The 15023-nt window shown below is 48.2% G+C and overlaps 2 protein-coding genes across 2 annotated transcripts; one reads left to right on the forward strand and one right to left on the reverse strand.

Moving 5' to 3' along the window:
• Window positions 1-58: 58 nt before the first annotated feature.
• Window positions 59-9443, forward strand: ccnyl1 (cyclin Y-like 1). Its single transcript, XM_076031039.1, has 10 exons — window positions 59-1029; window positions 3115-3189; window positions 3313-3356; window positions 3778-3878; window positions 3997-4032; window positions 4127-4178; window positions 4396-4515; window positions 5478-5644; window positions 7298-7460; window positions 8106-9443. Exons 1-10 carry the CDS (start codon window positions 867-869, stop codon window positions 8220-8222), a joined length of 1038 nt encoding a protein of 345 aa, XP_075887154.1. The 5' UTR covers window positions 59-866; the 3' UTR covers window positions 8223-9443.
• A 2381-nt stretch (window positions 9444-11824) lies between these two features.
• Window positions 11825-14702, reverse strand: fzd5 (frizzled class receptor 5). Its single transcript, XM_076031038.1, has one exon. It carries the CDS (start codon window positions 14223-14225, stop codon window positions 12465-12467), a length of 1761 nt encoding a protein of 586 aa, XP_075887153.1. The 5' UTR covers window positions 14226-14702; the 3' UTR covers window positions 11825-12464.
• Between the last annotated feature and the right edge of the window lie 321 nt (window positions 14703-15023).

Here is a 15023-nt window from a genome sequence, read left to right on the forward strand (position 1 = left end):
GGCGAATGGGAGTGGATAGCGTCCCTCGATGGGCGGGGTTAAGTCGTACCCGTACCAAGTAGTACAGTTTGGGAGTCCCTCAACAGATGGCGGCGGTGGAGCCGGGGAGCACAACCAGCACAAATCTGACCCGGTGGACACATTAATGGGTTGCCCCGGCCCGATTCTAGCAATATTTTTTGGAACAGGGAATAGGATTAAGTGCAGTCAGCTTCACCTCATCGAGACTTTCTCGCCTCCGTTTGTGTTTTTGTGTCTTCATACCCCGGATTTCATCAGGAGGCCACAAAATCCTCGGGCTAGATTTGCCTTGCACACCGATTGAAAGCGACTACATCCGCGGGTTTGTTTTACAAGTATTGTCGATGGTTTGCGTCAGAGTTCTATGTTTACCCTTTTGGCAACGTTAATGGTGCTTACATGATTAAAATAGTGTAACTTGTGTGAAACCAAAGTTAACGAGACGAGCTAACCATAGCTAACGCCAACTAGCCGCCTAGCAGCGAAACTTTAGCATATTGAATGAATGAATGAGTTGGCCGCTGCGTGCACTCAATTGTTTGTCGTTCCCCTGCGTTTAATATCAAATAGTTGTCACATATTTCCTTAGGGTGAGCTCAGCCGGGTTTCGCAAAGTGTTGTTTCGCCGTTGGACCATCGCGCGTATCCCTCAAATGGACAGGAATGCACTCCCCGGGAGCTGGTGGACAGCGGCGGTTTAAACACGCAGACAGTGTTGCGCTAGCATCGACTATAGACTGGTAATGTCTGCGAGGCAGCGGGGAGCTCATTTTAGTTAGCCCACAAAACATTTGCACTACTCGGACTCGGTCGGAAGAGGTGTACGGCTTGCGCCCGCCGTTGGAATGGGAAACACGCTGTCATGCTGCGTCTCTCCCGAGTCGAGCCCCAAGCTACCGTCGAGGCAGCCGGCGGAGCGGCTGGAGGAATTCCAGACGAGCACTGAAGTGAGCGACGACAACACCGTGCCCTACCTGCAGCACATCAGCGACAGAGAGGTTCCCGACGGTAGGTTGTCCACTCGCTTCTCCACAACCCGTCATGCCCCGGTGGCTTCGATACTTCGGGCTCCCTGCCTGTATGCTTCATGTGTGTAATGGGAGTACAATGTGGTTTTTAAAAACAGTCGGTGCAAGTAAACAATTTCCGGTCAATCAATAAACAGACAACGTAGTGAGGGTTTTTAAAATGTCCAATATTACACACATGTTGGGGTCTCTTTCCTCCCCCCCTAAAATGATTTATTGTCCAAATGAGATCGCCAGTCTACACCACGTTTAGCCCTCTGTTTACAGCCACCTGAAAAGTCGCCTGGTTTCAGGTTGCTGGTGAAACTGATGCTTTTGTTGGACCTTTCGCATGCTTGGAAAAAGGGACAAAACAAGGCGTTTTCTGAGAATGAAACCAACACCAGGTTGGGAGGTGATGTCCCTGACCTTAAGGAAGGTATCGGTGTCCATAGTGACATCACGAAGGGTTGGTTTCCACAGCTTTGTTTGGTAGTGGAGCAGTTAGAGAACTACGGGATGGACTCTGCCTCACTGACATAATGGACGTAAATATAGTATTTAGAAAATATACTAGCAAAGGTATTTTGCACAACATGGGACCTTATTTCACAAAAACTCACTCTTGAAGCTTAAGAGAAATGACAGATTGGCATTAAAACTGTTTTACAGCGGCCATGCCTACTTTCTGAAAAATCAACTGACTTTCTAATAGCTTGACCAGTGGCTTTAATGAATGTCCCGTTGAATTTTTACACTGGTGTTAAATGACAAAAAGTATAGGTTTTCTTATTAATCTAGTGAGATAATATATGAAATTGTGCTGAACAAAATAAATCTTTTCCCAGAATTGTTATCGAGAAAAATGTTTCAAGGTAATATTACTGGGGAAAAAAACTTTGTCACTTTCGTGTATCTATTTTGTGCGCTTTATTCCTCGAGTACCTCGAGTATGAATTTGAAGAGGCTGAGTCACATGGCACGACACCGAAGCTACTTTAAATGCATCTATATTTTCTCACCCGTTTTGTTACTCAGTGGAATAGTTGAACACATTATTTGTCCGGGACACGAACGACCCCCACCACTCAAAGCCACTTGTTGTTTTTGCTCATGTGCGATATGGGCCACTTGCTGGCGAAAGCATGTGAAAAATGTCTCTGTGCAGTTGTCCTGTCCTGGGCGCGGTGGCAGCGGGCCCACGCGTCACCCACATGTTGTTGCAGACTGCGGCGTGTGGAGGGGAGCTTTGCTGAGAGCAGCTGTTGGCAGGCTAAGGGTCAGGATCTGTCCAACAATCCCGCCCGTGTTCCTCGCGTCCCTTCTCGCCGTCCGCACTTGACAAGTGCCACCCGGCGCCTAATCCACCGTCCTTTACGTAACGCGCCTTCTGCACAGATGTGGCTCAGGAAGCCGCGCTAGCGTAACTGGAGCTGGCCGGAGGTTCGCAAGCGCGGAGAGAAAATCTACAACGGGCCTTCGTTGGCGCTCGAAATCGCTTTCAAGACGCTGCTGTGTTGTTTCTGTCTGCGTCCGAGTTTCCAAAAATAAAACCCTTCCGAGAGCTATTTGTAGTCGTAGCAATGCCGTTTTATAGGCGCATGTCAGAAGTTAGCTCAAATACTGTTGTGCATATTTTGGATGAAAGACGTCAGCTTGTACTGGACATCAGACAGCACTTCTTCCTGCTCGTTTCTCCGACCCGAACACTTCCCACGTCTAGTTGACTGCTGCCGTGCAAGGTGCTGTCAGGCCCGTCCACAGTGGCTATGTTTCCGTGTAGACCTCAATCGCACCGAGCTCATAATTTGGTTTTCCCGTCTAATCGAACTTCTCTCCCGTTGTCCCCGTTTACACGCAGCTGAGAAAATCAGATTATTGACAGGAACGCACGCAACGCCTACACCTCCCCCGCACTAGGGGGCGATACGAGTCTTTCCAGCGCTTTAACTTCCCGTTAACCTCTTTTGTCGCACAATCACAAAATGTGCTGCTCCGTACGGACCGCGTCAGCTCGTTTTTCATCTCTTCATCAAGTTTTCCATTGACACGACTAATCAGAATAAAATTTCCTCTTGTTTTCCAGAACTGGCCATTGAGTCCAACCCTTCGGACCACGCTCGGGCCAGCACCATCTTCCTCAGCAAGTCACAGACAGACAGTGAGTGATCTCCAGTACTGTCTTTGATGACTTTGCCCAGTCTGCAAGACCTTGTGTTGCACAGTGTGTAATGCTGTGGAGTGTATACTAACCTCTCACTTGACATCTGTCCCCCCTCTGCAGTACGGGACAAGAGGAAAAGCAACCACATAAACCATATCAGCCATGTAAGTTTGCTCACAGGCCTTCATGCTTCCTCTTCTTTCTTTTTTTTCAAACATTACTCTGGAATAATCTGCACCGGAATGTACAAGTCCTTTCCAAATTGCAGCCTGTCAAAGTCGAGCTCGGATCTTGCATTTCTGCTATTGGAACCTTGACGGTGTCGTCGCCTAAGCTGCAACCCCAGAGCTGTTTTTAGACGGACGGCCACGAGGCGAGGCGGTGATTGTAGTTTCACCACCTCCACCGGGCCGCTCCATTATTTTTAATCCCCAACCAATAAAGACTCGGCGGGCGCAGGCTGGGAAAGCAGCTGTCGGCGATGCCGAGGGTGGACGTGTTTGACACGTCGGGAGCTTGTCTAAAAGCGTCTGTCACCACTGCTCCATTCTAATTAATGCCGGTCTTGAATTACTCTGCCCGAAGGTGTCTCCCGGCCCGCTGTCAAAGAAGTACAGCTCCTGTTCCACAATCTTCATCGACGACAACACCGTCAGCCAGCCAAACCTCAAGAGCACGATCAAATGGTGAGAGAAACACACACACACACACACACACACACACACAAAAACATAAATTGTGTTTGAAAAAATAAATGTAAAACCACCCTGCTCATGTTGACCATGTTTTTCTTTCTTTCTCCAGTGTCACATTAGCAATATACTACCACATCAAAAACAGGTTGGTGTGCTTTCCTTTCATGTCATCTCATTTGTTTGGTATTAAAGTGTTGTGTTGGCAAAGCGAGTTGACGTGCGTGTCCCGTGTTCTGCAGGGACTCGGGCCGATCGCTGGACATCTTTGATGAGAAGCTGCATCCCTTATCGGTGAGAGAGGCTGATTCCATACGGCCTCCTGCTTGAAACCCATTCAGCCGTTTGCTAATAGCTCAAAATTACCAGTAGGTCAAGCTACACACCTTTAAAGTGTGTGTGTGTGTGTGTGTGTGTGTGTGTGTGTGTGTGTGTGTGTGTGTGTGTGTGTGTGTGTGTGTGTGTGTGTGTGTGTGTGTGTGTGTGTGTGCGCGCTGCTCGGCCCGTGCAGAGAGAACCGGTGCCAGACGACTACTCCTCTGTGGACCCAGAACACAAGCTGATCTACCGCTTTGTCAGAACGCTCTTCAGCGCTGCACAGCTCACTGCAGAATGTGCCATTGTGACCCTAGTAAGTGCGTCCGCTCATCCCACCGCCCAGGATCTACGATGTCGGTCAAGTAATTCACAGTTTTAGTGCTTTAAATCAGTGGTTTTCAAAGTGGAGGCTGCAAATAGGAATAAGAAAAAACATTCAAAAATTGTTGTTTTTTTGTTGTTGTTGTTTTTTTGGGGTTTTTTTTTCAATTATTTTTGTAACATTGCCTATTGGTTTGCCAGATGCTAAGGCTGTTTGAGGGGCCTTGGCGTGGAAAAGTTTGGGAACCTGCTTCTTTTTTCTTTTTTTTTTCAACTGGCCAGCAGAGGGCAGTAGACTTGTTTCCAATAACTGGAAATGCACTCAGCCTCAGGTCTGATGGGCACAGATTTTGCTGCAGAGATGATTAAAAAGCCTTTTAATCCAGGAGTTAGTTTCTAAAAACATTGCATTGAAAATCAGATTCATGGAGACTTTCAAAGAAATGAATAAGATGTAGCCCTGCATTTGATTTGCTCACTTGATCACTTTTTATAATGCAAAGCCACTCAAACGTGAGGATAAAAATTCAAAGCAACGGTGACGTTATTTACCAACTAGATGCTTCAAAGAAATTCAAGCTACTCAATCTTTCCGACTTTTTCCGACTTTCCTAGATGGGTTATATTTTTTTTCCCATTATTGGCATTGGTTAACTGTAAGTGAAAAAAATATATTAAAAAAACAGTTGAAGTGCAAGTGCGATTATGTGGACAAGGGCTGCCCCTTGTCCACATAATTGTCCATTACAGTAAATGAGCAAATGCTTCCTCCCACTCCTTTTCACACGTTATGTTCATATTATTTCCATGTGTTTTTGACTTTCATTTCGTTTTGCCAACTTTTTTTTTTTTTTTTTACATAATTTCTTCCTCACACATGTTTGAAATAAAACCTCCGCTCGCTCAAAGCCTGACAAACTGCAAGTCCCTCAACTGGCGTCTTCCTTCTCCCAGGTGTATCTGGAGCGGCTGCTGACCTACGCCGAGCTGGACATCTGCCCCGCCAACTGGAAGCGCATCGTGCTGGGAGCCATCCTGCTGGCCTCCAAGGTCTGGGACGACCAGGCCGTGTGGAACGTCGACTACTGCCAGATCCTCAAAGACATCACGGTGGAGGACATGTGAGTTTGCTCGCAGACACGCAGGGGAGGAATAAGATCGAAAAATCCTCCCCTCATCTCAAACCTCGTCGTCCTTGTGCTTTTCCATCCGTACCGCCGACGCCAGAGTATGAAAGGCTTCCCTCACCAATATACAGGGAAGCGGCACAACACGCCGCCTCCCAACAACACACCACCACAACAACAACATGCACTCAAATCAGACAGAGGAGAAGGAGTGGTGGGAGAGATGGAGGCTGAAGCACCTCCGCTGATGGTCGGACTGTGAGCACCCGCAGTTTCCACCCTGCGTGCGTGCGTGCGTGCGTGCGTGTGTGTGTGTGTGTGTGCGCGTACAGGTGGAAGCAACAAAGGTCGAAAAGTGCGCCCGCCGCACGCACGCACGCACGCACGCACGCACGCACGCACGCACGCACGCACGCACGCACGCAGCTCGCCCGCATCCCTCCTCCGGTTCCTTCCTCTCATTTCCACCCGACCTGCACCCCAGCCCTGTTCTCCCTGCCGCCACTGAAGTGCCTTTGTAAGCGCGCTAGGGTCCGGATGGAGAGGGGGGGGGCCGGGGGGGGGGGGGAGCGGGCTGGAGAGATGCAAGGGGAGCGTCTCAAGTGCTCTCACTGCTTCTGCATAATGGCTGTGGCTCTCGCCCACTCCATTAGTTGCTCTGGGAGACCAGACTACACACACACACACACACACACACACACACGTGTGTGTCTCTCGCTCTCTCTCTCTATCTATATCTCTCTCTCCACCTTTCTACCTTTGCTGTTCAACAAAGCATCCTTGATGCGGTCTCCTTGGCAACCACGCCCCACTGTGCTTCTCACGTGGTGGTGGTGGTGATGATGATGATCATGGTGGTGATAATGATTGTAATGGTGATGATGATTGGGATTGATGGTGGTGGTGGGGATGATGGTGATGGTGGGGATGATGATGATGTTGATGGTGGGGATTATGATGATGATGATGGTGGTGGTGGTGGTGATGATGATCATGATGCGACACTACAGTCGCTCCGCTACAGTGGTGGTGATGGTGATGATGGTGATGGTGGTGGTGGGGATGGTGGTGGTGGTGGGGATGATGGTGGTGGTGATGATGATGATTGTGGTGGTGGTGGTGGTGGATGCTGTAGACTGCCTGACACAGTCTGTAACACTGATACACAGCTGATTTGTGTGTGAGTGAGAGAGAGAGTGTGAGAGTGAATGTCCTGTGAAGAAAAATCAGTGTCTGCTGTGGAAGTCTCTAGAAACTCTTTTTCCGCCTTCTGCAGCTGTTGCTTACAAAAGCCTCCAAAAACACATCTGACCCTCAGCACATTGGATCCATTAGACCTGTGATCATTGTTTTTGTCAATGCATGCGTCAACACAGAAATAACAGTTAAAGTACAAACAAACTGAGCTGCTGTAACGGCAAGGTTCTGCCAGTCGAGGGCCGTCTAACGGCCGTCACCCGGTGCTGAAGTGAAGACGTGTTGGTCACGGACGTTGAAAATGGTTTTGTCGAGCTCAGCAGAGCAGTTGAACCCCCGTCTCTCACTGACCGATGTCCCGCGGCTCCATCCACCCCGCCAGGATCCTCCGGCCGCCGCCCATCGAGATGCTGAAAATGCATAACTGACGGCCGTCTGTCCGCCCCGCAGGAACGAGATGGAGCGCCAGTTCCTGGAGCTGCTCCAGTTCAACATCAACGTGCCGGCCAGCGTCTACGCCAAGTATTACTTTGACCTGCGGCAGCTGGCCGACGACAACAACCTCAGCTTCCCCCTGGAGCCCCTCAACAACCAGCGCGCCCAGAAACTGGAGGTGAGAACGGTCGTGGAGCGTCTCTGACCTCGGACAGCACACAGCGCTGGCGAAGATGACGACTGCCGCGTATCATCAGGGAGAGTAAAAGGCGCGCAGTGTTCGAGTAGTTTCTAAATCCACACTTCCGGTGACGCTCGTTGGGTCCAAATCTGAAACCTTGATTTATGTCTCTCCAGATGAGCTTTTTCTCTTCCCCTTGGGATGTTTCACCACTGCTAATGCCAGTCTTAAACATTAGGAAACGTGCACAGAGCTGCGTTTCCTTTGCTTTGCGAGGCTTTAGACCTTCAGTCGTTGATTGAGTAGTTTCCCTTCTACCAGTCCAGAGTTTGCACACACCCTGTGAATTTAATGTATTTTCTTTCACTGTCATTACCATTGACGTTGCACTTTCTCAGCTTTTGACTGGTAGTGTAAACACTACCAGTCAAAAGCTTTGATTTTTCAGAGATAGAATGTTGGGCATTTATTGAAAAGCACACACATTTCAATTCAATAATTCATTTACGAGACATTTACTGGCGCTCTGTGGAGTAATCTGCCATTCCGTTGCACAAACATTCCATCAATCACGGAGATCTTGATGTTTTTGATGAAAGGCTATTAAGCAGCGGCTTCCGTTCCTTCTGCTTGACCACGCAGGCCATCTCGAGACTGTGCGAAGACAAGTACAAGGACCTGAGCCGAGCGGCCATGAGGCGCTCCTTCAGCGCCGACAACCTCATCGGCGTGCGGCACTCCATCGCCGTGCTCTCGTAGGTTTCCGAGCGCGGAGGAGGAGGAGGGGGGGGATTCTTCGGCGGGGGGGCCGCCGACACGGCGGGCCGGCCGGCCACGGATGAACCGCGTCACGCCACCACTCATCCACACGGGGGCGGGGGGCAGGAGCGGAACGCCCCGGAATTACTACTGTACGACCCAGCCAAGCCTAGCTGTGAAGCTGCGAGATTGTCAAACCTGAAAATCAAGAGTATTTACATTGAAAAGTCACGTTATTATGTTTTTGTTTGTTGTTATTTTTGTTTTTTTTATTAAGAAAAATGCAATTGTTTATTTCTCATGTGCCCATTAGAAAACGTCTGGCGGAAATAATTGCGCTTCAACGACGTGCATACGTATATGTGGCAGTCACAAAATTGGAATTCTTGCAAGGATTTTTATCCGCGCAGTCGTTCCTTTCACCGGGAACTGAAACTCCCCGACACTGACGTCCTACACTACACCTGCCTCTAGCATCCTACTCCTAGTACAACACATGCAATGTATCACTTCCAAAGGCCCGCCTCTTCTCTTTGACTCGTCTTTGACATGTTTAGCGGGACACCCGGACCGAGACGCTGAGGGCCGTCAGAATGTTGAAGACCTCAGAAGAGTGGAGAAAAGAAAGATGTATTTGTTTACTGTCAATTCAAGTGGTGTTGAAATGCCGTCTCAGTAAAAGTGTCTGCACATCAGCGAGGAAAATGCTGTGTTCCCTCCTCTAGTGTTCCTAAAGAGGACAAGAACCCACCCCACCCCCAACAGTTGTTAGAAAGAGTCTGAGTCGGCCACACGGGGGAAAAAAAGAAGGAAAAAAACACTCCAGGAGGGATTTACACATTGTGGATCACTACAGCGATTGGTGGCCCAACATAGCCGTAAGGTTAAAAAAAAAGTTTTCAGCCAATGTCGTCCGTCAGCTGTTTGTTGTGCCCCTCATTCCTCTAGCTTGACCCCTGACCCCCGACCTCCACCTCTCCAAGTCAGACATATATGGTCGCGGCCCCAGGCCCCTCCTGATATGAGCTTCTGAACAAACAAACGTTAATGAGGTTGTTTAAAAATAAAGAGAGACAGACAGACAGACAGACTGACTGACGGACAATCCCCTCCTTTTTGCTTACTATGTAGGCTACTAGCTGTGAAACTTGTCTGTTTTTAAATGGAGGCAAACATTTGCAGATGGAGTATTTTAAATAAACACTAATCATGTTACAAAAAGATGTGGCATTTTGTCATTTGTTCAGTGTCATTGGGGCGGATTGATTACTTTCTATTGGCTTGTGTGGAATGAGGCTTCCAGTTGGTCAGTGCAAAAGGAGGCTTCCTATTGGCTCCTGTAAAACAAAGCTTCCTATTGGCTCCAAAACAACATAAAGTTGGTTTTGGCTTGCAAAATAAAACTTTTTGTGGTTTTGATTTTGGTTTGGTTGAGACCCACACATCAACAAACACACAAGTGTTGTACTTCTGGTCCATGCTGGATTTGAACCTGCAACCTACCCGCTCTTCAGCGCAGAGAAGTGAAAAGTCTCTCTCTCTCTCTCTTATACGTATATATAAAACATGTCTATATATTTAATGCACGCTATATATATATGTTTAATATACATTTTTATAATATATATAAGTATATATATATACATATATGTATGCATATATGCATTTATATGTGTATATATACACACACACATATATTAAACATATATATATATATATAGATACCTACCTACATACATATACACAGTTTATGTATGTATAATATATGTGTGTGTGTGTGTGTATATATATATATATATATATATATATATATATATATATATATATATATATATATATATATATATATATATATATATACACACACACACATGTATTTATATGTACAAAAGTGTCTTTTCCTTTTCCAAAGGGCTCAAAACGTAAGCAAAACAAGCCGCTGCCGGGGGACCATGGATGTTGCCAAAATAACAACTTAAGCAGCTAGGGGACGAAACACAGACTAACTAACTGGTCAAGAAAACAAAAGCCTGCCTGCCTAACTACTCTATCCGGGTGACTAAATACAAAAGTGGCACCCACCCCTTACTCAGTGTGGCTTAACAAAGTTTCAACCTACATGATGCCAATGTATGGAGGCCCCTTCTTACCTGTCCCGAGGCAGGGCATACACAAAAGGCCAAAAAGTAGGAGCCACAAACTTCAAGGTTTCAGTGGGCTTTAGGCGCGAGCGCGCGGGCAAACAGCCTGCATGGGTGACAGACAGCGCAAACTGAGCTGGACCCAGCCCTTTAATAGAGCAGCAGAGGAGTGTGATTGGTGGAGGCGGAGCCAGAGAATCAGCTGCTGACCAATGAAGCCAAGATAGGTGGACGAAGCAGATAATGACTCTGATCAGCAGCAGGTTGAGGTGGTTGGGAGATGATTGGTGAGGTCAGGCCTGTAGAGAATGACAGAGGGAGGGAGAAATAGACGGAACAAAACAAACCCCAAGAAGTCCCACTTATATATTGTTGCAAACTCCCACTGCAACAATACGTAAGTGGATCACAACATATTGTTGCTTATGTTTTTAAATTTGTAGCATCAAATTAAATTGTTTTTTTATTTTCATCAAACTATACTGAATCGATCAATCTATCAATAAATGAATCAGTAATTAACCTATTGATGCATCAAAAGTGGGGGGAAAAAATGCATGAACACATTTATTTAAATTCATCATTATTTATTAATCAACTGTGTAATTTGAATGGTTCATTATTATTTATTCAATCAGGTTGTTAAATGGTGAGAAAAGTTGGAATCCTGTGTTTGTATTTACGTTGTATGTTTGTAATGACCTCTGCTATTGATACAGGAGGGGGAAAGATGGCGCAGGTGCTGCAGGCCCTGCCTGTAGCATACACATAAATGGCTCCCATTGTCATTAGGAGTCATCAAACAAAAACTCTTGTGTTTGTCCCATCAAGGCCTTACAATTCGCACACGACAACCTTCACAGAATCAAACAGAAATTGGGAAATTTGCATAATTTGCTTAAACATATGATTCGTGAGATTTTGAGAATTTCCAGCAGTGCCAAAATAAATCGTTTATCTCATCGGCGAGCCACAAAAGGCTCAGTCCCTTGAACTTTTAGCTTTTATTATCACTGTTTGTTTTTTTCGCTCATATAATTAAATGCATTTATGCCATTGAAATGGAACTAATCCTATCCTTTTATTTCCTCCTTTGTATCAGAACTGCTTGGTTGTCTAATTAAACGTGGAATTTATCCATACTGTGTATTTTATAATGTGTATGTAGATACACATTATAAAATACCTATTTTATTTGGCCACTTTTGTTACGCTGTGATATCTCTGTAGGGTCCATATAAAGTAAAGGAGCCATCGTCAGAGACGTTGAGGCGGTGCAGTTCTATGATCGACCAGTAGATGGGGATAACGCCGTTGTCCAAAGTTTCAAACATTGACAGAAGCTGAATGTGTTACATCCTGTGAATGGCCACCTGACCTTTACGGTCTTACTTTTCAGGACCTCCTCCTGTAGGACAACCTTAAAATAAAAAAAAATAAAAAAAACATACAACATCATCCTTATGTTTCCTCTTTGTATTTATATAAAAGAAACCAAATATCACCAACAAGAAGTTTAACATTTACGTAAAACATTTTACAGTAAACTCGTATGACATTCGTTTCCTGGTTTTGTACACTTGTGATGTTGGATGTCACGCACAAGACACAAGACACGTTAAACCCAATGGCTTTTTTTATATATATACATAAAAATGTACACTATGTACATAAATAAATATGTTTACATCTCAGCCTCCAGGTCGGCCGATAGAATGAGGATTCATGGCATTATAGATACATCGCACTCTTATATAAAATATTGCATTCATTAGGATCTTCTGTCTACAGATGACACTCAGGATTCTGGACTCATTTTTCACAAGTCAAACTATCTCTTAAATATCCAGTGTTGGATTTGATTTGCTTAAAATAGCTCTGACAGAACAATGTTTACCGTTTCCCTTTTAACACGGACTCATTCTGTTCACGGATGTCTTAATATTATCACATTTGAATTGTGTATTACAGTGATAACACAATTGTGCGGTCCTGTAGTTGTTTCGCACTCAGTCCGACCGTGCCTGCGCTTCTTCAAAGTGTCCGGAGGGATTATCAACCACGACGTTTGGCTCTCAGTTCTCAGTTCCGCTCAGACGGTTCATATGTGAGATGACACGGCTTTGTGGTAAATCCCTGACGCCAGCCCGGTGCCAGTGTGGCCAGTTAAAGCGGTGCTGGCTTCGCTGTACATGGACGGTGGAGCGTTGGCTTTCTGCAGCCAGCAGGGGCAGCATCGGGCCACAAACCTCCTCCAGGACTCCAGTGTTTTTCCAGACCAGATCCACACTCCCGAGGTGATGCCCACCACTAAGCACATGAAGTACTTGAGCATGAAGATGGCGTAGTCCGGGCCCACGCCCGAGCGCTGCCGCTCGGACTGGCACGAGCAGGCCAATTCTCTCTCCCAGCCGGGCCGGTAATACTGCTCGTAGACCAGGCAGGCCACCACGATGGTGGCGGGGACGGTGTACAGCACTGTGAAGAGTCCGATGCGGATCATCAGCCGCTCCAGTTTGTCCGTCTTGGTTCCGCCTTGCTTGATTATGCTCCTGATGCGGAACAGAGAAACAAAGCCCGCCAGCAAGAAAAGAGAGCCTGTGAAGAGGTACACCACTAACGGCGCCAGTACGAATCCCCTCAGGCTCTCCAAGTTCTGGTTCCCAACGTAGCAGATCCCGGCCACGGGGTCCCCGTCCACAGAACTCAGGGCCAGGACGATGATCGACTTGATACTGGGGATTAGCCAGGCGGCGAGGTGGAAGTACTGGGAGTACCCCGCAATGGCCTCGCTACCCCACTTCATCCCCGCCGCCAGGAACCAGGTGAAGGAGAGCACCACCCACCAGATGGAGCTGGCCATGCCAAAGAAGTACACCAGCAAAAAGACGAGGGTGCAAAGAGCCGGACCGGTGGTGTCCGAGAGGATGTACAGCTGGTCGCCGCTGACACTGTTGCTGGAGCTGCAGGCCACTTGCTCGTGACCGGCCACCAGGCGGATGATGTAGCCCAGAGAGACGAAAAGGTAGCAGGCTGCCAGGAAGATGATGGGCCTCTCCGGGTACTTGAAGCGCTCCATGTCGATGAGGAACGTAGCGACGGTCGTCAAGGTGGAGACGAAGCACAGCACCGACCAAAGTCCCACCCAGAAGCTGGTGAAGGCGCGTTCGTCGGCCGAGAAGTACGGCTGGTGGCAGGGTTGGGCGCAGTAGCGTACCGGGTCCTTCTGGACCTGGGCGTAGTCCGCGTGCGGATCCCTCTTGATGGGCACCAGATGCTCTCGGCAGCGGCAGGACTGGTCGCACTGCGGCCGGTTGGGAGGTTTCGGTGGGCCGGGGGTGGGTTTGGGGAAGGCCGGGGCCAGGGTGGTGGTCTCGCTGCTGTTGTGGTCCATGCAGAGGACATCGTCCCCGGCTTGGGGCAGGTTCTCGCAGCTCATCCTCTCGGGCCAGTCGAAGCCGTACTGGCTCATCAGAGGGGAGCAACCGCGCTTGGCCCGCTCGCACACCGAGCGGCACGGCGGCAGCGGCTTCCGGTAGTCCTGCAGGCATATCGGAGTGTACATGCTGCACAGGAAGAAGAGCATGTCCGGGGAGCAGCTGATCCGGACCAGGGGCCAGAACTGGTGCACCTCGAGGCCCACTTCCTCCTGGGTGTCGTGGTTGAACTGGTTGGGCATGTAGGTGAGGTTGTAGCCGATGCCCTTGCACATGGGCACGGTGATGGGTTCGCAGACCAGATCCTTGGAGGCTCCTGAGGCGGAACCCGGGTACTGGAGCAGAAGCAGCATGGCAGCGAGAGGGTGCAGGTACAGCAACCTGCTGCGCGCTCGTCGCTTCAGAACAGACGCCATGTGTGACATTTTAGTTTGCCAAAAACAAACAAACAAACCAAACAAAAAAAAAAAAAACAAGGAAAAATAAAAGAGTGATTTGAAATAGTTCTCGGCTTAAAAGTACCTCTCAAAAAACTAAGATCCAAACTTCCTTTCGGAAACTCATTTGGCCTCGAGCACCTTTCCAGCCTTGTAATGATTAAAAACAAAACAAAACCAAAAAAAAACAGTAAATCCAGTTTGGTTTATTAGGGTCCCATTAAAGTCCAACGCCGGCAATCATTAGCCGAGCTCCTGCAAGCCTGGCGGAGAAGAAAGTTCATCTCCGGCGGTCACGTTCCACTGAATTTAACGAGCTCGGAACATTTTCAGCCACCGACCTGTTTGCCCTCGACGGGTCGCAACCGGCGGAAAACAGGCGCATCGCGCACATAAAGGCAGCGAAGCGCTGATTAAAAACATCTCGGAGGCTCCGCGAGGTGTACAATCCACCTCAGTAAAGACGAGAAAACACCTCCACGGGGCCTGTTAGTGCAGGGGGGGGGCGGGGGGGAAAGTTTTCAGCAGGCGTCTCAACAGGTGGAAGGATCCGGCGACACGGGGAGGAAACATCCAAAGTGCCGGTTCGGTGGGTTTGTGGCGCAGAGGCGCAGCTGGATGGATGCAGCCTCCTCCACGGAGACTCGGGACCGACTGAAGTCCTGCTGAAGCTGCGGCACCTCCTCGCCAAGCGCAGGAGGGACTGCTGCGTTCACGGGCGGTCGGACGTGTCACTACAGAGTTGCGTGCGCGCAGGGCGGCGGGGTTATATTGCCTCGTAAAATG

Source organism: Nelusetta ayraudi, unplaced genomic scaffold (assembly GCF_046127955.1).
Source record: "Nelusetta ayraudi isolate G7.1 ecotype Tasmania unplaced genomic scaffold, CSIRO-AGI_Nayr_v1 ptg000031l, whole genome shotgun sequence".
Lineage (NCBI taxonomy): Eukaryota > Metazoa > Chordata > Actinopteri > Tetraodontiformes > Monacanthidae > Nelusetta > Nelusetta ayraudi.